Source organism: Pelmatolapia mariae, linkage group LG18 (genome assembly GCF_036321145.2).
Source record: "Pelmatolapia mariae isolate MD_Pm_ZW linkage group LG18, Pm_UMD_F_2, whole genome shotgun sequence".
NCBI classification, from domain to species: Eukaryota; Metazoa; Chordata; class Actinopteri; order Cichliformes; family Cichlidae; genus Pelmatolapia; species Pelmatolapia mariae.
In genome coordinates, this window is record NC_086243.1 from 20998626 (window position 1) to 21022191 (window position 23566).

The following is a 23566-nucleotide window of genomic DNA, read 5'->3' on the forward strand; positions in this document are numbered from 1 at the left end:
CACACTACACTCAGTCTGCATAACCTTTGGTATGGTTTGTAGTATGTCTTTCAAAATTTTGAGGAAACGGGACCAGTGGAAGACAAAAGAAGCAGAATCCTAAAAGAAAGATCTACAACAGAGGGACAGTATGTAAAAGTCACATCCTTAAGAAACAGGAAGAAAAATCCTGACACGGGACCTAAGAGAAGTATCTGGCCCTTCAGATGATCCATCTGTTTACTGAAGCCTCATCAGAGATGGTCTCAGTGGAAGGGTGTCTGTCAAGAAGCTGTTCTTAAGGAAAGGAAACGGGTGAAAAAAAGTCTCAGGAATGGCAAATTATGCAAGAATTGGACTGAAAATAAGTGATGGGTTTTATGGCATGATGAATCCAAATTTGACATTTTTGGTTCAAATTGTCATCAATATGCACAGAGGAGGTCAGGAGAGAGGTACAACAGTGAGTGTCGAGAGCATTCTGCAAAACACAGTGAAGGTCACGACTTGGGGCTGCATTTCAGTCAGTGGTGCTGGATGGAAATCATGAACGTGAAGAAGTGCCATCAGATTTTGATCCACTATGCAATGCTATCTCTCAGCCTGAGGTGCAGGTGTAAACAACATGAGTGAAACGTTTTACTCATAGTAGGATATTAAAATATTTAAGCAATAGCCCGATGTCATGCAAGAAGACAAGGCGGCATGTTAACTAAATAAAATCCGTGTGGCTCAAAGGTGTGATCATAAATTCTTGCTAACCCTTATTGATTGAAAGTAATCTAATAATAGGTAAATAGTAATATGAGCATTGTGGCTCATGTAAGTGTAGAGAATCCTAGATGGAAACGTCATACCTAAAAGTATCAGATGACTGAACAAAATATAAATAAAGCAAACCTCTGAAGGCCACAGCTCAACCTTGGTGGTCACTAAAAGATTGTGCGATTTTTAAATGCCAAGGACAAAACACTTTCACTAAACCAAAAATTGCTTTTCAGAGATACGGCCCAGGGGCTTAAATGTTGCTCTTTTGGCTACACCCATTTAAATTGCTTTTCAGACAAATGCGTAAAAACCTTCCCCTATAAGTGTGTTATTTTATGGTTTGATGAATGAGACCCAATATGCAGAGATGAGCCCTTCTAGACACATTAATCACCAGGAGTATAGCACCTCACATTAAGCTGCTTAAATGTGGATTATCACTGTTTATTCTCCTCTAAGAGCCCCCGTTTTCATGCCTGGATAGACTGGGCAACGATGCCTCTCAACACAAAAAATCAATAGCTGCTGTGGCTCCGGCAGAATGGAGACATAGTGAAATCTGTTGTCTCTTCCAGTAACATTTTAGTTTGATCTCATGTGACATTATTATGTTTCACCATTCTGACAAACTCTGCTGCCTCATGGTTCAGAGTGAGGTCTGGTTTAGTTGTAGCTCCTAAATTGGTTTATAAGAAGATTAAAAACTGCTGGCAACAAGAGTCATGAGTGAAAGAGTATTGACTGTGTTTGCTGGAGCCAGACAAATTCTGACCAGCTTGATTTGAATTTTGAAGATAGCCTGTGAGCACTGCGTCTGATACATTGTTAAAGTTTTTGTTTAATGAGCTAGCCTGAATTGGATCAATAGCTCTTTTTACAAGAGAGGCTTTTATACAGCTTGTGAAAAAATTACAAACAGCAAAACACATCAAAAACAGTCACAGAGCTCTGAAAAGGTGCTTCATAAAAAGTTTGGACAATACGCCAAGGTCAGTCTAAACTAAAAGAAAGTTTCACAAAGGTATCTTCGAGAATTATTTTGTAATCAAAAACTGAATTTGAAAACTTTCACTTTTTTTCTTCTTTTAAAATAAACTTTAGATAAACTTTTAAAGCATGCATTCTCTGGGTACTACGGCTTTCTCCTTCAGTCAAAAGACATGCTTGTTATTTTGGTTGGATTCTAAAATTAGCTGTAAGTGTGGATGTGAGGGTAACTGGTTGTCTGTCTCTTAGCCCTACGACAGACTTGGGTCCTGTCTGGTTTGTAGGGGTCTACCTTGCCTCTTACCCTACAACTGCTCGAATAGCCTCGAGCCCCACCACGAGCCTGAGCTGCAAAAGCTGAAGTGTTGTATTAAGTTTTTATTTTTAGCTTGTTGGTAACTCATTAACTAAAAAACAAATCAAGTCACAGCTATTGCACACCTTTAATACTTACTTGTATGTGACAAATTAAAGGAAATATGTTTTGTTGGTTTCCATCTTCATATTTTTATTCTCGGACTGTCCTAGAGCAGCTTTGTATGAGTCACAGTTCAAAATAATCCTTCTTTATCATAAACTGCAGCTTGGTGCATCCGCTTAGTTCAGACCTGAAAGATGCCATTTCAGCTCCTCTCCCTTTAAGGTCAAGGATGACCTTAAAAGGAGAGTTTCAGCTTTCTTCTGATTGGCTGCTCAACACGAACAAAACTTTGAAAAACACATGGGCGGGCTAATTTTTCCACAACCAATGCTATGTGAGGGAGGTGACCTCATTATGGATTTCTGCTCTGAGACAAGAGTTAAAAAATAAAAAAAACACAAAACCCCTTTGTCACTGGGTTGAACAACCCCCAGGCTGGGCAACTCCCCGCTTATTCTTCACCTCCTTCTTTTTGCTGCTCCCTTTCGGGGTCATGACAGTGGATTATCTGCCTCCATCTTAGCTAACTCTAGGATCCTCCTCTGTCACACCGACCCTCTGCATGTCCTCCTTCACTACTGCCTTCACTGTGGTCGCCTTCTTTTCTTCCTACCTAGCAGCTCCACCTTCAATATCCTTTGTCCAGTGTATCCACTAACTCTCCTCTGCACATGTCCAAACCATCTCGCCCTTGCCTGTCTAACTTTGTCCCCAAACTGCTCAAGCTGAGCTGTCTCTCTGAGGTACTCACTTCTAATCTTGTCCATCCTGTTTACTTTCAGTGAAAATCTTCATGTGCCACCTCCAGGTCTACCTCCTGTCTTTTTCTTAGTGCCGCTGTCTCCAAACCATACATCATAGCAGGTTTCACTACCATTTTGTAAAAGATCCCTTTTACTCTTGACGATATCTTTCTGCAGTCACTGCTTTCCCCTCTGAACTCCTGCCTTTTCTTCTCTCTCGCTGTCTCTTAACATGTCTTCCCCGCTTTCTTCTTTTATTGTTTTAGGCTAACAGTAGCACAATGTCCACCAGCACCCTGTTGGCCACAAAGAGGGTCGTTGTTAACCCAGACTCGGACCGATCCTGTATGAAAATGACACCTAAAGAATGAGACATGCTTCATTTGGCTAAGATTTTACGCCCTTCCTGATGCAGCCCTCCCCGTTTATCTGGACTTGGTACCATCAATAGGAGTACACTGGCCACATTATTTAAACTTTTCTCCATGTTGTTATGAGCATACACTATTGTAGCAGTATATGACTGAAGATAAGAAAAGCATAATAGGCCCCTTTCAACATGGAAAAGCTGAACTCCTGTCTCCTGCAGTAAGGAGATGTGAGGCATCTGTCATGCGATGGGGAGGTAGGATGTGACTTCACTTGTACCCTGAGAGGAAAAGGTCACTGCAAATCCATACAAAGCTGTTCTTGTTGATCACAAATACCCATAAATATATTATATTATATTATATTATATTATATTATAAATATGAATTGGATACCTTAAAGCAGGGGTGTCAAACTCAATTGCACAGGGGGCCAAAACTCAAGGCACACTTTAGGTCGCAGGCCAAACAAGATAAACATTTATTGAACACACTAAAAAAATGTTTTTTAAACATAAATATGAACAAAAACAGACAGGAATATTATTCCAGATTAAATAAACTTAAAAAAAATAAACTTTAACTTTAAATATTTTGCTCTTCATAAAAATATATCCTGTCAAAATTATGCACGAAATATGAACATGCTGCCAAAAACCCCAGAAAAAATAAATGAAAGCATACACAAGGTTGGAGGCCCATGTAGACTGAGCTGGGCATTGCTTCAGGAATGGAACTAATAAACTGTGCGGGCCATTCAGTGTCGTACTTTCCCTTGAGTGTATCATTACACTGCAGCTCCATCTGAATCTGCACAGGTGCAGTTCAGCAAAGTCCGCTGACTTGGTTCAACATTAATTGGCAACAGGGAAAGTGAGGCAGGTTGCACTGGTGCATTTGTGACAGCTTCACTTGAAATGCCTTCACCGCATCATACATGTCATGTTCATGAACTGACAGATTTCCTTGCTGAGCTCAAAAACTCGATTGAGAATTTTTATCCCAACTCAGCCAACAGACCTCTGTATGATGGCATGTCGGCAAACTCTGAATCTATTTCCCACATAAAAGACTGAAATTGACGGTGATTTAAACTTTTAGCTCAGATAAAATTTATGGTTTGCGTTACGGTGATCATTACATGCTCCATTTTTAGGACTTTACCACACAGCCTTTCCTGGTGTATGATGCAGTGATATGCTGTAAACTCACCGGTACAGTTCTCCTCCTGCACCTTTACTCGTATCCTGCTGACTAGTCCGCTTTTTTCACCGCACAACACCGGCGCTCCATCTGTTGTAAGTCCAACAAGTTTGTCCCAGGGCAGTTTCATGTCGGTTACACTTTGACATACGTTTTAAAAAATGTCTTTTCCTGTCGTTGTCCCGTGCATCGATTTAATGTTCAATATTTCCTCTCCATGGATGAAGATGGCCAGCTGTGCAATGTCCATCATGTCTATACTTTCATCCACAGCAAGAGAGTATGCAAGAAAGTTTTTGCTTCTTTCACACAACTGTGTTCTTAAATCAGTGGACATCTCACAAACCCGATCAGCAATCGTATTTCTCCTCAGGCTCACATTTGCCAAAATCTTTGTCTGGACACAAGACGTCGCACAGCTTCATCATGCAGCTCTTCAGAGTGGTACCGGGCTGATTTGGCTATCTCCTCTGCTACAATAAAACTTGCTTTCACAACAGCTTCACTTTGTGATTTTGCTCTGGTGAAAAAAGTCTGCTAAAATGTCAGATTCTTCTTTAGCTCTTCTACTTTCTGCTCTGCATTTACGTTTTTCAGCTTATCCTGACGTTTTGCCATCTTAAATTAAATTCCTTAATTACAGCCACATTAGCTCCACTAATAAGACACACGGGTTTACCAGCAATGTCTGTAAACATATATTCAGTCACCCACTGGCGCTGAAGCCTCTGCTTTCAGAATCAACCTTTCTCTCCACCATTGTGAGCGGCTAGCTTCGCAATAACATTAGTTTGACTTGATTGACACCGGAATGTTCCCAGTTAGCCTAGCGTTCAGCAAGGAGGCTGCAGCGCTGCATTATGGGATCTGTAGTTTGTATATTATTAGCGCCTCATATCCCCGGGCCATGCATAACAATAAAAATACATCTATATAAAATGATCTCGCGGGCCGGATATAAATGTACGCCGGGCCGGATGTGGCCCGCGGGCCTTGACTTTGACACATGTGCCTTAAAGAGAACCTTTTTGTCTCCTCTTAACCTTAAATATGTAACATGACTTTTGGTCTTTTCTTAGTTTTTTGTTTTATTAAATCTCTTCCCTTCTTCATGCCAGTCTCCTATTACAACCTACAAGGTAATAAATAAATAAATATAAAAATATAAAATCACCTGAAACAAAATGGAGAGATTTTTTTTTCATGCTTCACGTCTCCAGAAGTAGAGATGTCAGACATCCATCTAGATGTAGTTTAACTTCAAACTTAACAATCTGTCCTGGAAAATGGCGGCAGGAACTTGAATGCAAAGATGTCTAAAATAACCAGGCCTGTTTAATGTGTCATCTATCATTGTTTTGTGTATGTGTGTATATGTGAAAGTGTGTGTGTTTGACTCAGAGAGAAAGATTCAACGATCCCTCTGTAATTGCCTGCTGAAATGACACCGTTAGAAATAGGAGCCAGCTAGGTCAAAGTGGTCTAGTTGCCTTCATCAAAATCAATAAATCAGCCAGTGGACTGAAAGAGAGAGGGAGAGAGTGTTTGTGTGTGTGCACACACTCGTGTGTGTGTGTCTGATTGATACCGTTTTGTCGTTTTCCTCCTCGTCTTGATGGTCATTCTGGACTCTATAGACCATAGACCACACTTCCTCAATAAGAGGTGACACCAACAGGGACGCTATTTATTTGAGGTCGATGCATTATTCATAACTGTGGCGAGGGGCAGAAAATAGCCGCCTATTAGTGGGCAAAAACTTCATTTTTACAGCCCTTCTGGACACTCATTATAATGTCTCGGAAATTTTGACTTAAAGGATCTGTTTGAAAAGAAGCAGGATTTGGGCTTAAATAAAGCATGGCAGCTTAGAATAATCAGGAGGCTGTGAAAGGAAAAACCGCCACCTCATGGCAGTGTTCAGGCAGTGTGGGTGAAGGGGAGAGTGTTTTTCTCTGTCCTTTCTCTGCTGTATCTGTCTTTGGACGTTACATTTAAGTTTTACAGTTTTGCATTTATTTTAATTTACTTTAAAGGGTCTTTTTTCTCTCTGCAGGAAAATTTTAAGTCAATTCAATATGCCAGAACATCTAATGTTTTCTGAAGAGAGCATGAAAAAAGGCAGAAACAAGGAAATAGTTGTTTGGTTACCAGAGTGAACCCTGTTCTCTGAGACACACCAAAGAAAACACAGCAAGCTAACATGTTCACAATAAAAATGCACATTTGCTGTTTTTTAGCAGATTTATCATTTACTTCATCATCTTACTTTAGCATGCATCCGATGATTATTGCTAAACCCAAAGTGGCATTCATAAGAGGGCAAGAGTGCATTTGCAGCTAATCTCTGAACATATTTCAGTCTGGACCAAACTACCAATTAACCAACACTGCCACCTATCACACCACCAAATGCAACTCAAGATGGTAAACCTAAAATCAATCATGTATTTGTACATGAATCACCTATACATAATGATTTGCTTGTATATTCAATTGATGATTCAAGTTGATGATTCCACTCAATTCTTATGGATTTCCATAACCCAAGTAATGTGACTGGCATGACCAGCCTATTGTATGCCTGACACGATGTATTCTGGGAGCTGTGGATGAGCATGAATTTCTAGTGCCGTTGGATTAGAATGAAACTTTTCCATTGAAGTACATTTACTCAACAACCAAATTATAGGTTTGATGTCCATATACTTTAAATCTTTCTATTAATTGTTACATTTATGAGACCTGGTTGCTAGGGCAAAAGTTTTATTCAACAAATGGTTGGCAAATGGTTTCCCCTTGTTGGTGAGCGTTTGCAAACATATAGGCATGTCCCATATAAAAGTCGAGCGACCAAAACAGTCGGAAGGAAGGTGTTCGGTGCAGTATCGCATACCTCTGGAACCAGTTTCACTTGGCAACAGCAAGCTACCTCTTGCAATCAATGGTTACCAGGGGGTTAGTGAGTGGCCTGTAGGCCACTGTGGCTTCAGTAATTGATTTAACAGAAATTGCCAGCAGCCACTCTCAACCAGTCAGGGAATACTTTTTTCCCTAGCAACCACTGGTTGCCAGGCGAGAAGCCAGTCTCTAGTCCTGTATGACTGGAGCCTAAAGTAAAAAGTGTCAATACATCTGTTTGATTTTGCAGAATTATCTAATAAAACATTAACAACAACACTGTTGTTAATTTTTGTCATGGAATAAATCTGTAATTGAGGTTTTGCAGACGTGACAATTAACAATGTAACATCAACTTGGCCGACAAAATGATTATTCCCTGATTGATTGTGTTTGGTTGCTGGAGGTTGACAGCTGGTTGCTGGGAAAATAATTGCCAAAGCCTCCAGGCACACAGACCGACCGTCAGGGACCGTGATTGCTTTGTTTGCTAGCATATAAACTTTTACCTTTTACCATACATTTCTTAATTTGTCAGTTCTTTAGTCCAAGAGATGATTTGGGGATACTTGTTGAGAGCTTTCAAATGATATCACATACCCAAAAATGTGGCAACCAATAAGGTGTCAATGGCACAATAGGATTCTATACTGGGAAATATTTAAAAATTGATAGAATATCATAAATAGACTACCTTTAAACCATTTACGTTGCCTTGTTCTGAAGTATATCAAGGAGTTTTTGGTTATTGGCCCTTTATGTGCCTTATATATATTCAGCATGTATATGCAGGACACACACACGTGTGTGTGTGTGTGTGTGTGTGTGTGTGTGTAAAGTTTCATTTTAAGGTTGTTCTTGCAGAAGCCTGCCAATTACACTGATAAACTAAGCTTTTGTTTCCGCTTTTTGTCTTCAGGTGCAGAGTTTCTTCTCTGTTTAGATTCAGATTAATGATTGAGCCTTTTGGGAGAGTTTATCTGGAGTACCTGCGTAATGTCCAGCTTTTACCAAGGGAAGCGTTGTCTCGACTGTCTGATGAATGTTTACTATCTCCTCTGCACACATGCATTCACATTAACTCGAACATTCACAGGAGTCCATTCTCTCAGCTTGTCTGAAATGCTGGTTAGGCATAGCAATGAGATGTTGTGCCGATGGATTTAAGAAAGAGGAACATTCATCACAAGCTACAAGTATCAGTTAGAGCACACACACATACACCATTTGTGTCGGGCAAACAGCATTGCAATTGAATGAGATGCACAGCAAGCTCATTCAATATGCCATCCCTTTGTTATCATCCTGGGACACTGCAGCTGCAGAGGGTGTTTGTGTGTATTTGGGTTGATATCTGTATGTAACCAATAATAACCAATAACTAATAATTACCTTTAAAGAAAAAAATGTAACCTAACATCACTTTAAATTTACAGTTTTATTCATAATAGAGAAGAAGTGGGAGGTAGTTCTCATTTGCTAATTTATTACTGAGAGACTAATGATGAGAGGATTGATAAATTCTCACACCTGCGTAGTAATTATTAGCTTAGCTTAGTATAGCTAGCTAGAAACAGTTAGCCTACATCTAAAAGAGATAAAGAAAATCCACTTATTGACACCTCTGATGCACACTAATTAATTTCTTATATATGAATGATTTAATTTCATCTAAAAAAAAACAACATTTAAAAAAACAACAACATTGATCTTTAGCTGGACTGTTAGCATTAGCAGCTAATCTGCTTGCCAGTCCTGTGAGCTGTTGTAGTTTATTATGTTACGTGACTTGATAGATATCGTTCTAAGCTATGTTTGTATTTGTTATATCTAACATATCTTATCTTAATTTTGATTAGATTAAAAAGATAATTATTATATACTTGGGTATTATAATGAACTTATAATAAAATACAGCAGTTTAAAAAGCTTTAGTGTTTCTTTCCTATAGACTCAATAAATAAATGAAGGTTAAGTAATTTTCTGAAGGTGGACTGATTGGACACAGATCTAAGGGTACTGAAAAAAAAAAACCCTTAAACTTACCTCGATCTGTAGTTGTTGCTGTGCTGTCAATAGCTAAGTACACCCTTACTTCTTGCATAGGACTTAAGTGGGTATGTAGCAAGCAGCTGCTACTAATCAAATGCACCTGATTAATTGATTCTCAGCAAGTGTGAATACATCTAGAAAAACCTTTGGCTTAAATGTTTTGGTAGCTTGCTGGTCTGAAGCATTCAGGTGTGTGTTAACACAATGCCACAATCTTCCCAGAAGTGGATGTCCCAGTAAATTCACCCAAAAGTCAGACCTTGCATTGCTCAAAGAAATTTTTTAAAAGATACGTCTCAGTTCATGGCAGTACAATTAGAAATTGACCGAACATGTTTGGTTTATTTGGAAGGCTTGTCAGACCATGCCTGTCTACCAAAGTATTCTAGATTTAAATGTGAGGCTATCTTTCTGAGAGCTAAAGGCTTGTCCTAAATTGGGTCATACAACAGGACAATGGTCCCAAGGACAGCAACAAATCTACAAATGAACAGAATACAATCAAGATGCTGCAATAACCCGGTCAAAGTCTAGACCTTGACCTGAGTAAAGTGCTGTCACTAGAGAGCTATGCATACAGCAAATTAAAGAAGCCTACAAACCTCAATGAACTGAAGCAGCATTGTAAAGAAGAATGGACCAAAAGTCATACAGAAAACAATTACTTCAAGATATTCCTGCAAAATGTGGTTCTTCAAAGTTATTGATATACTTTTTACTTTTCGCAGTACTGCATTAGAGTCCTGTAAAATCTTTCTTTTTTGAAACCACTGTAGGTGCTCCAAGGACCCTTTCCTGTAGTCATGTCAAGCATGAGATGAAATGAAATGAGAGCATTGTCAGTACCTGCTGGTTCTTTCTGGTTCTTTCTTAAGAAAGAACCAAATTAGTTACCCAAACTCTCAAACTCTTCCTTTAAGATTTTTTTTCAAACAAGGTTAAGTGGGCCAACTCAAAATGTGACACTAGAGCAAAATAACCCTGATTAGCTGGCACGACAAGCTATTGTTGAGATTCTTAACCAGAAATGTTTTCCTGTGAGACCCTCAGTGGAATTAAAAAGGAGCTTTACTTAGCCCAGTCAGGACGTCTGGAAATCAGGCTAATGAATATGTAACGAGGATGTCTTTGTCTCGCCCTCTAACTCTAGAAAGTAAGTCTTGGAGCTTTGAAAGGATACATAAAGTAACCCACAGGGTGTGCCTGTGTATGTGTGTGTGTTTACATGCAATCTGATATTCTTTATACTGAATGTAGGCAGGGATTGTGTTTAATATTCTTCGTATGATAGAGTCATCCAGAGATTTAGCTTTCCCCCCCTTCATTCGCTTTATTTTTAATATCAGTATATCTCCGTCCATCTGTCACACCCAGATATGTTTATCTCATTGCCTATCTGTCCTTCATTTTTCTTCCCTGTCATCCAACCTCCGTTTTACCTTAAACACACTCCCATTCTTCTTCTGCTTCCTTTCTCTTTCTCCTAAACGAATTCCCCCTCCTTCCAGGTAAAAGTGCCATCTTTTTGTAGAAGTCAGAGAACACGTGATTCTATGTATATGTTACTGTATTGTATATTGTGCAGCAGGAAGATGCTTGACAACATTTTTTTCCCCAGCTTCCATTCATGCCAATAAAGATTTTTGATTTGATTTGAGAGAGACAGAATGCAGGAAGAGAAGAGAGATCTTTGCTCGTCAGCTCTGACAAGGATCTGTAGACTCATTGGTCCATGTCGGACTGAAGTGTCATCTCCAGTTGCATGTCCAAGCATATCATTAAGAAGACATCTTTTGTTGCAGTCAGTCACGGCTGTCTTTTGAAAGTGAGTGTGGAGTTCTGGGTGTTTGCACACATCAGCTCTTCCTCTGCTTAGAGACCTCCTTCCAAAAAAACAAAAAGAAAAAGAAAAAAGGAAGGAATTTTAAGACAAGAGTGTAAACACGCTGGTAGACACTGTGGCCTCGTTTCCATTCTGAATGCCTGCAAAAACTCATGCTACTACAAGGGTGACAGGCGTGTTTGTGTTATGAATCTGTTTTAATGCCAAAGGTTGCATCACATGCTGAACTGAGGCTCAGCAGCCGCTCTGTGTAACTGCCTGACACACTGTGTGAATTATTTTCCCCTCTTTAATACCAAAATCAGAGCGCTTTCTTATGTAACTGCTGAATCACAGCCAATGGGAAAAGATATCCCGGCATAAGACAGACAAACCCAGGTAGATATTATAGATCATCCTGTTCTCTGAGTCCCTGTCCTAGGCCACAGCACCACCTGTTGGTCACTATCAGTTTGGGGGGAAAAAATCAGATACTCTATTTTCTTAACTTTTAGGAAACTTTAGCCAATAGACATCAGGCTCTTTTCGTCATATTAGTTAAATGTGCACTGCAGCACATTGCAGATGGAGTTCATGCATGTTTTTGAAAGTTTAATCTTTTCTAATATTCTGTTTTTATTTGCCTTGAATGCTTTCTGGACTGGTTTGTCCCCTGTCTTTAAGTTATTTCCAATCTGTGCAGTGTCTTGTGCACAGAATATGATCTTTTGTGTCTATTTGTGCATTGCATACTGCATTTAAATGTGCGCCTGCAAAATAAAGCAGCTGTGCTCTGTGCCACTGCAACCCGGAATTGGATTAGAGGATGAAAAATGGATGGAAAAATTGACCAAACTTGGCACAACTTTCAGATGCAGTTTTAAGGGTTTGCAAATATACAAAGGTTATACACTGCTCTTCTTTTTGACTTTTTTATTATTAAAAACTTGCACTGGAACCTACAGCTAGGCATTTTTTTTTCAGTTTTCCTCATTTTTTTCTTTCCTTAGCAGTGTGTCAGGCATCTGGTTGCTTTTCGTAGAATAAAAAAAACAGTTGACAAGAAGAAACGATTGATTTATATTTTCTCGTCCACATTGCAGCATTGCTGTAACTGTATCCGAACTTGGGCTCTAACCTGGTACCTGATACTTTTTATCTGGTACTCCTGTTTTTGTTTTGTTTTTAACTTACACCGAACTGAATCTAATATTCTTGATTGTCTCCTTCATTTCCTGCTCTCTCCCTGCCCTTCCTTCTCTCTCTTTATTTACTCCATTAGATTCAACAAAATACAGAACACCAAGAACACAATGAAGAAGGATGGCATCAGCTCTCTGACCTACAGACTGGTTCAAGTCAAGAAGTATCCTCTGTACACGAACATCTCCGTGGAGATCGGCAAGCCACCACCTCGGCCCATTAAGGGCTAGAAGAAATGAAAGAGAGAAAGTGGACGATGTGGGGGAGGATGCAACTGGCCTAGTGAGAGGAAGATGTGAAAGAAGAGAACTTAAAGGATGGAAAGGAAACTGAGAGTGTCTCACAGGCATCTGAAAGAATATGAAATTGAAAATAAGAGAGCAAAACTTGTCACAAGCACATCATAGTGTCTCTTTCTGCCTCGTTTCCACTCTATTCAGCTTGATATTTCTCTCTTTTAGGACTCAGGCTCTTTCCACCAACAACTTCTTGAAGCAGACAGTGGGTGCTATCACACCTGTAACAATCAATGACTGCAGAATGAATAACTTGTGGACCAAAGGTGGATTATCAGTGGCGTCAAACTTAAGTTTTCCTATCAAACTGGAGGGCAACTGATGGCATGTTGACAGCGAGCATTGACAGGAACTGCTGGTGTGTCACGTAACACTTTCTTAAATGTTGACGATGGATTTCTCGTAACGTCTTAAAACTGTCTCCATGAGAAAACACACAGACTGTTTTCATGCATACTTTGAAAATGCAAGAAAGAACTAACTTTGTGCGCATTAACAGCCCCTGGAGTCAAGCTGTAACATTACCACAACATACTGACATGCAGTGATGAACTGTGTTACTGTGTCTAACAGCTTGCATATCAGAGACATCCGCGTCTCTGGCCCTGTGATGCTAACAGACAATTTGCTTTGGACATTTTCGTCAGGGAGTCACTTGTTTGGATCTAATTACTCAATCAAACCCTCTGCTATCAATTAATGAATGTGTATTGTGCCTGCATCTACAGCAGAAGACTCAAATGAGTGCTGGTGACACATGAACACGCTGATGAAACACGTTTGTCAGCCGCTACAGACGACCGGGAACTCTCTTTTTGTTCTCTGTTTTTATACATATATATGAAGTTAAACTCTGGAAGCAGAAGCTGACTTGTTGAGAGTTTTTCAACAACAGTAAATAAACTGAAAGGATGAAAGGGTTTCTCCTGTATGCAGTGTACTGAAACTATCTTGGGAGAGCATTTAAAATCAAATGGAGGAACTGAAGACAGCAGGTCTGATACATACTGACAGCTCAGTTATGATTTTGACCCCCTGCAGCACATAAGGAGATTATACTTCTGGAAACTTTTTTTTTTCCAGTTTATTTTGCTAATATGCACTTTAAAGTCAACATTGAGCTAATACTCCTTTAAAAGATATTGGAAATTTACCATATTTTCTGCACATACAGTATTCCCCTAAGCTCCAGACATCCACTGGTGTTGGTTTTCTTTTAGCTAATGTCACTGTTAACGCTAAATTTGGTTGAAAAGTGAGGGGGTGAAATTTGTTTTGTTTGGATGTCTTAAAAGTTTTAAATTTGGTCCAAAAGTCAACGTTTTATATCAAATTTACCAAATAGGCTAATATTACTGGGCAACCTGTACAGATAGGTCCAAAATTTGTTGGGCAAAGACACAGATTTTGTCATTTGTAAACCACCACAGTGGATTTTAAATCACCCAATCCAGATCTGATTGAATTGCAGAGGTTTTGCATTAACCATTTAGGAAATTCAGCCACTTTTATATGCCGTCCCCAATTTTTCAAAGGCTCAGAATTATTTGGACATTTGGCTGAAAGGCAGTTTCATGGCCAGGTGAGTTCTGTTATTTTGTTTTTTCACAACAATGAACCAGACATATCTCAAGTTACAGCTCTTCAAAGTAATTTCAAATATGACGCCAAGAGAGATGTAAGTGCAAGTGAGGGAGGCCATTATTAGGTTGAAAAACTAAGATAAACCTATCAGTGACACAGCAAAAACCTTTTCCAAATCAAAAGTCTGGTTCATTCTTAAAAATAATGGATGCACTGACCAGCGCAGCAACACCAAAAGGCCTGAAAGACAAAGAAGACAACTAAAGTGAATGATAACACGGATGTTAAGAAAAACAACTTCTTGTCTAATGAAATCAAGAATGAACTCAAGGAGGTAATGGTATCATTGTCAAAGTCCACAATCATGAGACACCTTCATGAATAGAAATACAGAGGTCTTATAACAAGGTCTAAAACCCCTAATTACAGAAGTTAATTGTGAAGTGTACACACTATGCTCTCTGCTTAGATTCAACCAAAGTGCAAATGGATAATGACCCAAAGTAATCTGAGAAAGCAACCCAAGAGTTTTTCCTTTAGAGGCAAAGGAATTAGAGATTCTTCAATGACCAAGTCAGTGACCTTATTTCAGCCCAACAGAGCATGCTTTTCAGTTATTAAATACAAAAAGAGAAAGCCCCACAAACAAGCAGCAGTGGAAGGTGGTTGTAGTAAAAGCCTAGACATCTCAAGTGAGGAAACACAGCATTTGGTGATGTCCTTGGGTTCTCGACTCCAAGCAGTTATTGACTGCAAAGGAGTTTCATGAAAGTATTAAAAAAAATCTTTAAAATTACGCTGGTTTGGTTAATAGTTTTTTTTTTTAAATTTATGTAATTCCTAAACCGTTAATTCAAACTTTTTGTTAAACCCCTTGAATTGGAATTTGAAGCTGAAAGTCTGCACTTCAGCCACCTATTGATTAAAACCCACTGCACTGTACACATGATTGTAAAAAATTATGTCTTTGTCCAACAAATTATGGACCGAACTCCAAGTGTGTATACACATGTAAATGATGTTTTTATTCTCATTGTGTGTTGCATAGTGATGGTATTTGTGTACACCTCTGGAGAGGCTAAACACATTGTTCCAGCATGCTAGAGCAGCACAGTAGGAGCAGGATAAGCGCCGCAGCCTCATAACGAGAAGGTTTCATGTTTGAATCTACAAAACAACAATCGACAAAAAAGGGACATCAATCCATTGATCTGTTCATCAATGGATTGATGTCATCCTGCTGTTCATCCTTTACTTTTTAACCAAATCTTGATGTCGTTCAGACATCTGGCAAAATTGTCTCCCGACGTCATCCTGCCGTCTTTTGAACAGGTTTTTGCTCGGTGGGATGTCGAAGAAATGAGCTGTCAGATATGTTTTATGAGAAAAAAGCAGCGTGAATACAAAAGCTGACTCTTGTAAGATTTACAAGCGGCTCCACGGGCAGGACAAGGTGAAATAATTCTCAAGGTCTCTTTTAAGCCTACAATCTAACTTGGTAGTCTTTTTTTTTTTTTTTTAACGTGTCACAATTCATTAATAGTCCGTTGATACTATTAATATGCCGTTTTATCTCTCTGCTATCTCTCCTGTCAATCGTTTAGCAGGAGACGATCATATCCGGACGGAGGAAATTATAAGGTGCTGCTCTTTGGCTGGTGGAAATTGTTAATTTTAGGGCAGTAATGAGAAGTTACAGTTTGAGCAGTATGACTGACGTCCCTATTGCTGCTTCAGATTTTATCAACATCAGCTGTCAAGCCTACATGCTAAACGGTTTTATCACGCATTCAGATTTCACAAACGATGGGCTAAATTAATCCTTTTTTTATTTAAAGTTCTGGAACTTTTTGTCTCATGTTTACTTCTGTCATTTCTTCCATCACCGCATTGAAGTCTTTGACTGTTTTGTACTTTGATGCTTTGCTTTTCTTCTTCCTCTGTTTTCTTTTTCCTGGTCTGTACTGTCAGTGTTGTTATTGTTGACGCCTAAACGCCAAACTGATGCCTTTAGAAGTGATGTGTGCTAAGGGGAAGGGAAGGTTATCTTGAATTCTTTCTTTTGGGCAAAGATGACGCGATAGAAATGTGTGTTTTGAGATTGAAAATATTTAAATGTTTGTTTCGGTGCAAAAAGAAAAGAAAGCATTTGCAGTATGTTTTCATGAAAGTGGCAGGGGGGTTTGCATAAAGTCTTGCAACTGCAATTTGAACCACAGAGAACAATTTGGGGCTTTTATTTTGGTGAAAATCGAGCACCGTTGGCCTCCTCTTTGGTTAGCCTTGAGGCAAAACTGTTCCCATCTGTTTGGCTCTCTGTTATCTTTGCCTCAAGCTTGTTGGAAGGTATCAACGCTCTTTTCTGCACACACACACACACATCCGAGCACACACGTTCATTCAAACTGTCCACCCCCCCACCCCCCACTCTTTTTTTTTTTTTTTTGCACCATCTCCCTTTTCAATGCCTCTTCTTTTGTACTCTGCCAGTTTAGGTTGTTTGTGGCAGCCGTGCCTCACAAGGGTGCTTCGACTTTCAATAGATATTGACAGGGCCTCTCTTTGAGTCTGTGAAGTCCCGGCCACTTACTGTATCTCCATTTTCTTCTTTCTCGGCACACATCCCCATTCTTGTGTCTCCCTTCTTTTCATGTCCTCTTTGCATGTTGTCATTTTATTTTTCACTTTTCACTTTTCTCTCTGTGCTTTGATTCTTTTTTTTGTTTTTTAAGCAGTAGTCTCCTGGTGAGTTTTTGTGTTGTCAGACTGCACACAGGGGTCAACAAAGATCCCTTCTCTAAAGTGTTTACAGCTCACGCAGTGCAATATTACAGATTCATTCACCTCTATATCATGTTCTTCTTTTAAGTCATTGTTGAGGGATGTGGGATGACATTTTAAGGACTAGTTTCATTTCTAATGCGGTCATCATTTTTTTAAAATTTGTCTTATAAACCTGTTGTGTGATCTAAACATAATCAAAGATTAAAGGCAGATAAAATGATGGCATCACTATTTTCATCATTCTCTCCATATCAAAGGGACAGTGCAGCAATTTAATGTGCTTTGTAAAGTTGTGGCCACTCAGGCCAACATATCCCAGCCGTGCGGTTAGCTTTAACCTCCTAAGACCCGAACTCTTCCACAGGATGCATTTTTAATTTCTCTTTGATATTTGGGCTGATTGGGACCTGATGAATGTAAAAACTAAGAATTGCCAGATTTTTTTTTTTTACCTAATTTTTGTTTCTAAGAAAAATGAGAGCCACATATGAGGATATTAGTTTAAAATTCCGATAGAACAGTAGCAGTATAATGTCCTCATAAGTGGATATCAGGCCCTTGTAGAGCAAAATTGAGTATTTTGGTCTAAATAACCCAAAATGTGATGTCCACATATGTGGACGCCAGGTCCTAGGAGGTTAAAATAGAAGTTTAAAAATCTTTCATAGAGTTGGTAAGTGCAATTGGACATTTTGGGCAGTCAAGAAAAAACCCTTTTAAAAAGAATTAAAATTACTTCCCTGTTTACCAAAAGATTAATAAAGAAAGTGACTCATATTCACTGGGTTCATTTTGCATGGGCTTAAAATGTTGTTGCATGCTCTGCCCTTAACTGTGGATCAGCTATGAGTGGGTTCAACACCTTTTAAGTCACTTTGAACTAGAGTTCAAAACACAGTTCCAGCTGCCTTCTCCTCGATGGCAAAGGCAGCGGGAATTCATGGGCACTGTGGTATTTCAAGCCACACCTAAACAAATACTCTGAACTGTAAAATTTGTGGAGTGTCCCTTTAAATGTAAGCTCAATTCTTCTGGGAAGCCTTTATGAGATGAGAAGTTGACAGAAAGTTGAAAAAAGGTATAATTTAAAGCAGGAGAGGGATGGGTGGAGTGCAGTGTGTATAAAATGTGGGTTAAAGATGTAAAAATCAGCAGAAGAAACTTTAGCATAAGTAGTATTTGAAAGAACCACGAGGAGTGCTTGATGTTTCTTGTTGGACTTTTTGACTTTTGAAGCTGTTCCAGCTGTCAGGTAAACCTGGTGGTTCAACTATTCAAAGCGCTTTTTTTCTGATACTTTTTTTTTTTTGTTCATCTGCTGCCGATGGCAGGCAGGACTTTCAGGCCTGTGGGTGTTTTTAAAGATTTCCTGTACCTGTGTTTTTGTTTTTTTGTTTTCTTTTTGTACATTGAATGTTGAAAATGTTATATCTTATATAGAATGCATTAAATCATATCAAACCTACTTTTTCTATACAATCAATAAATCTGCAGTTAAAAAGATACTGTGATGATGGTGTGTTTCATGTTTCTTTGAATATTTCCTCTTGATCTCAAACAGCCCAGTTGAACTTCTGCAGACTTTTTTTCCTCTTTTCTCTCCTGAGTGCTTCTTCTTCACCCTTCGTAGGTTTTTACACCATTCTGCATTTATTCATTAGTTGTTCTGGCTCTATTCCTATACTCTGTTTGACCTGTCTTCCTCCACTCAGCCCCAAACAGTCACGGAAAATGACTGCCCCTCCCTGAGCTTTGCACTGCTGGAGGTTTCCTTCTGTAAAGGGAGTTTTCCCTTCCCACTGTCACTTCCCACTTATATTGCTCATAGTATATATGAGTATATAGTATATATTTATATAAATAAAACTGAATTGAATTCTGTCCTCTAGTTAAGTCGACAACATGAAAGCCTTTTCGTCCTCTTGTTGTTTAAGTTTACTGTTCTTTACTGTTGTTGGTTTTTTTTCCAGGAAGCTGCTTGTTTCCCATTGTCAGCAGAAAAGCTCTGCAGGGTCATCGGGCAGGTGTCCTCACAGACAGAAGCACAGTAAATGAGTCACTCAGAGTAAAAAGAAGCAATTCAAAACAGACAAGTTTAATGGGCATGAAAAAGGAGTTTTAATTTGGAGAATTTTTGCACATTTTCTCTGCACACCTGTATGGATTATCAAAAAAGGTATGCAGCATCACATCACATCAGTTCCCTTCATATCAGCCAGTAAATTGAAAGCTGCACTTGTAGGAATTCTTTCATATTTTGTGAAATACAAACACAGCGTCTGCTTATTAATGCTATTTAGCTACAATGGATCAATGGCACTGATGCAGGCAGCAGCAGCCCGAGATTATTATGTAATGTAAAAGCGGTAAACACAGAGTTTTAAACTTGAAATCACTTTTGGTTTTTTCTATGAAATGTCCCTCATGATCAAAGTGAGAAATGATGACAAATCACAGAAGGTAGGCCTGCTGCCTATCAATGTTTCTATATAAAAAAAGGACAATATACTTCATGCTACATTTCATTCTGAAAACAGTAAATCATAATTTTCCACTTGGAGAGTGTAAATAATGTACAAGGTTGTTTGTATAAAAGCTACACCTTTCTTGTGAAAAATGAACAAAGCTGCGAGTTACAGATTGTTTTTTTTTTTTCCTGCTCTACAGTGGACATGTACAAATAACATTCCCCTAAATGAAACCCTGTTTTCAAATATTACCCTTGTCTACAACTACTGTACAGTCATATGTCAGGCCATACTCTCATACATTATATTTCAATTAGCATGGAAATTGAACTACAATATTTATAGAACAGACACAAAGTTGTTTATTGCTCCGTTCTGCTGTTTCCTAGTCTAAATCGCATCACAGTGATGCATGCATTTTACTGCTGCATCAGCTGGTGACAGGTCAATTATCATTTCTTGTCATCCAATAATTACATTGGCTTTGTTCTGATGCTTGAAATACCTCCTTGGTCCTCCCCAAGGTCTGCAATAGCCCACTCATCTCTCTCTCTCAGAAAAACACCAATCATGATAGGAAGGCCACTACTCAAGGGTCGTTTAATTTACTTGTTCCTGTTAGATTTGTTTCATTAAAGATTCTTCTGTAGTAGTGCAGGTATTGGGAACAAGTGTTGGAGTGTTTGTTGTCCATTTAAAACAACATTACTGAAACCTAATTTTGTGTTTTTGAAGTTCTTATAATTCTCAGCTAGTGTCCTGTCAGTGACAGCTTTAGTGTTGTTTGTTACACTGAAATGTTGGATTAGGTATCCTTGTCCTGTTGCCTAAGGTACAATGCTGTGCAAAAGTCTTGAGCCACATGTCATTCCTTTATATTTTGTTTCAAAGTAGGCAGGCTTTATTGTAATTTTTCAAATTGGTCTGAGCAATAGTTCTCCAAACTTTGAGAGGTTTTTCAATTATTTTTTTTTTGGACCGTTTTGGACTGTCTTTGCTGTTTTGATTATTTTTGAAGGGCGGTCTTTTATAAAAAAAAAAGAAAAAGAAAAAGAAAAAAAAAGTACCTGACTCAAGAGATGAACCAGTGTAAGAGAGATTAGATAAGAGACGATTTAGCACATTCAAAATCATATGTTTAGGCACATGATACAAAAAATATCAAAGTTAACACAATCTGAGAGACACAAATTAGTATTTTTGCACCAACAAGGAGCGAAGGTCCGAAAGAACTTTTAGCAGAAAACTTGTCATATTTTGACATTGTGTGCAGTGTGAACTTAAGAAATTTGAGGAACTGGACAAGTGGAGGAAAAGTGGCAGTCCCAAACAAAAATCTGCAGCAGATGAACAGCATCTTAAAGTCCAGCAAAGACCTGACACAGGACCTGAGAGTTGTATGTGGCCTTTCAGCTGATCCATCTGTTATTCACTTCTTGACGGATATCCTTCCACTGCATAGTACAAACTCTGTTTTGCCTCTTATTATGTATTTCCCATTTTTCTAGCAAAAAAAAAAAAGACAAAAGAAAGAACCGGTGGCTTAAGACATTTGCACAGTACTGTACAGTACATTAACGTACTGTTTCTTTAAACAACATGTATTTTAAGAAATGTAGACCTCTGACAGTCTACCTACTGACAGAGAATCAGTTTTGCTGGGTGGGCGGCTGTTGAGGTTTACAGTTTCTGAGGCGGGAACAGGTGGCGAGGCGGTTTCCCTCCCAGTAACCAGCATCTTGGCCGTCGTGACAACGACACTTGGTGCAGGAGTCAACCCAGATGGGCTCTCCTGCAGGAATCACTTTACTGCGTGATCCATCAACATAGCAGTTAGGACCTTTGGGGAGAGGAGAAGAAGAGGTAATTGGAACTTAACAGATACTACACATAATCAGTCAAGTGGATGGCATTGTGTAACCACACTCATCCCTATTTTAAACCAATTTTCAAAAACAAAACAAGACCACACTAGAGTGGGTCTAAATGACAACATTTGAAAACGATGCTCATATTATAAAAAAAGATAAATGTCTTGGTGTTCTCTCTGTGATGCTGAGAGGATCACTTTCTACTTTTATTAAACTGTGTTTTTAACATACCCTCCTTGCATTCAGGGCAGCACTTCCCAGGCTGATAGACAGGGTTGACACATGGTGGAGGCGCACAATCTGCCACAAGACAGCGGGCAATGCCATCACTGTCACAAGTGCACTGCTCACATTCTGATGGCTGGAAAACACACACACCGACACAAACACACACATGCACTGAGACCCAGCAGGGATCATTTCCTAATCTCCTCATGATGTAAATGCGGGTTAGTCACTGCTAGCAAGCACACAAATTATGTATAATAGTATCCTTTTTAAAGCGTGTACTAATCCTCGTACCAGCTCAAAAGGGGGCGCCATTTACCTCCAATTTACTACTGCATACTCATTACATACAAACGGATATCTGGTTTAGGCTTTAGTATTCATCAAAGCTCATCCTCATTTGGTTCTGACACATGCATTCAGAGACAACGATGGGGAACAATGGCTGCACAAGTGGGCGGCATGAAACAGACCAGAAGACCCAAAGTTTAAACACCAACTGGTGCCCTCCTGTGTTACTAGAATATCTCCATGATATTCAGATTATTTAGATAATAATTACATTTTAGAGCTTCTATTAAGTGTTATTATTAGTGTTCAAGTCATTCTTTCGAATAATGTATTCTTATAATGTTCTTGTACACTGTTATTGTTGTGATGCATTTACAGTACAGTACAGTTACTACAGCTTTGACGTTGAAAATATTTACTTAAATAATACTGTTGACATAAGCGCACTACGGTGCTTCATTTTAGGACGACGATGCTGACATTTTCACTTGTAGGCCATTTTCTAAATAGCTGCAGCTACTTTGAGCACTATTCTTACAAAACTAAACTATTATCGATGGACGTCTCAACCAATGCACGCCTGTAACCCTCTTACATTTTCTTCAAAGCCTGATGATTCACAAACTTCTATCAAAGTAAATATAGAAAAAGTGTAAAAAACAAAAAAAAAAATGGTGGAAATTTTTAGGCTTAAAAAGACAAATTTTTAGGCCTTTCCAATAGGTTATGTTTATTTATGTGGCACTGACTTACCTGGAAGTTCTGTCCTAGCTCGTAAACCACCCCTCGATACTCACACCCAATTTTTTCACACCTGGGGCAGCAGTCGGTGGGGTAGTGGCTAACGTGGATACATGCAGCTGGGAGAGAGGTGCATTCAGTGCGGGCACACACGGAGCCCTCAGCGGTGCACTCACATTGAGTGCAGTGATCAGAGTCCAGGAAATACCATTCTCCCATGTAGTATATGCTGCCATTGGCCTCGCAGGTGCTCTCCTGCTGTCCAGCGACCGAAAAGCCTAAACAAGCCTGCGCGCAAAGTACGAGTGCCAGAAGGACCGTGCGTATCCCGCGCGCTAAGGAAAGGCGCTCTCTCACAAGCTTTTCCATAATCTAGCTGATTAATCCAAATGAGTAAAAGTTCGTTAGTGAAGGGAAACTTGCACTGTAGTCCTACTTGGGTTTAGTAGAGCGATCAGCCAAGATTTGAAAAAATAAAAACCTTTTCTTCGTTACATTGTTAAAAACAAACCCCCCAAATCCTGAACCTCTCCACAGCGGTCTGCCGGGTCTGCGCACACTTTTGCAAGGCAAGGAGTCCGGAAGGGAGTGGAGGCTGGGAGCATGAGGGGGAAAGTTTCACTGCTCTCATCAGAGTATATGCTTGCCCTTAACGTTACTAAGCTGAAACCTGTCCCTCCCCTTGTTTAACACGCACGACTTCAGACTCCTACAAGAGTTCTTCGTGGCCTTGTGTGATACTTGAAGCCTACTGCGCCTTTAAATTTGCTCTTATTGTGCTTTATCTGTTTAGTCTTCTATTTTACAATAGACCAAGTTTACCTGGATTTAATGTCTTACACTTCGTCATCCCACC

General features: G+C 39.3%; 2 protein-coding genes across 2 annotated transcripts in view; one reads left to right on the top strand and one right to left on the bottom strand.

The window, feature by feature from the left end:
* b4galt2 (UDP-Gal:betaGlcNAc beta 1,4- galactosyltransferase, polypeptide 2) overlaps positions 1 to 18598 on the top strand; it is a 225993-nt gene extending 207395 nt beyond the window's left edge. Inside the window, exon 9 of the mRNA XM_063462205.1 lies at positions 12527 to 18598. Within this exon, the coding sequence (XP_063318275.1) occupies positions 12527 to 12677 (151 nt within the window). The 3' untranslated portion in view covers positions 12678 to 18598. The remainder of the gene's footprint in view (positions 1 to 12526) is intronic.
* A 624-nt stretch (positions 18599 to 19222) lies between these two features.
* On the bottom strand, positions 19223 to 23338 carry zgc:113531 (uncharacterized protein LOC541359 homolog). Its single transcript, XM_063462240.1, has 3 exons — positions 22723 to 23338; positions 21682 to 21811; positions 19223 to 21419 (listed from the first exon to the last, which is right to left on the bottom strand). Exons 1-3 carry the CDS (start codon positions 23077 to 23079, stop codon positions 21229 to 21231), a joined length of 678 nt encoding a protein of 225 aa, XP_063318310.1. The 5' UTR covers positions 23080 to 23338; the 3' UTR covers positions 19223 to 21228.
* Positions 23339 to 23566: the final 228 nt, after the last annotated feature.

What these genes read in the sequence shown, in the direction of transcription:
- zgc:113531 (XM_063462240.1), bottom strand. Translation starts at nt 23,079, where the DNA reads ATGGAAAAGCTTGTGAGAGAGCGCCTTTCCTTAGCGCGCGGGATACGC. An exon ending in AGCTAGGACAGAACTTCCAG is followed by an intron (nt 21,812 to 22,722) that starts GTAAGTCAGTGC and finishes TGTGTTTTCCAG; the next exon opens with CCATCAGAATGTGAGCAGTG. An exon ending in CTGCCCTGAATGCAAGGAGG is followed by an intron (nt 21,420 to 21,681) that starts GTATGTTAAAAA and finishes CTCTCCCCAAAG; the next exon opens with GTCCTAACTGCTATGTTGAT.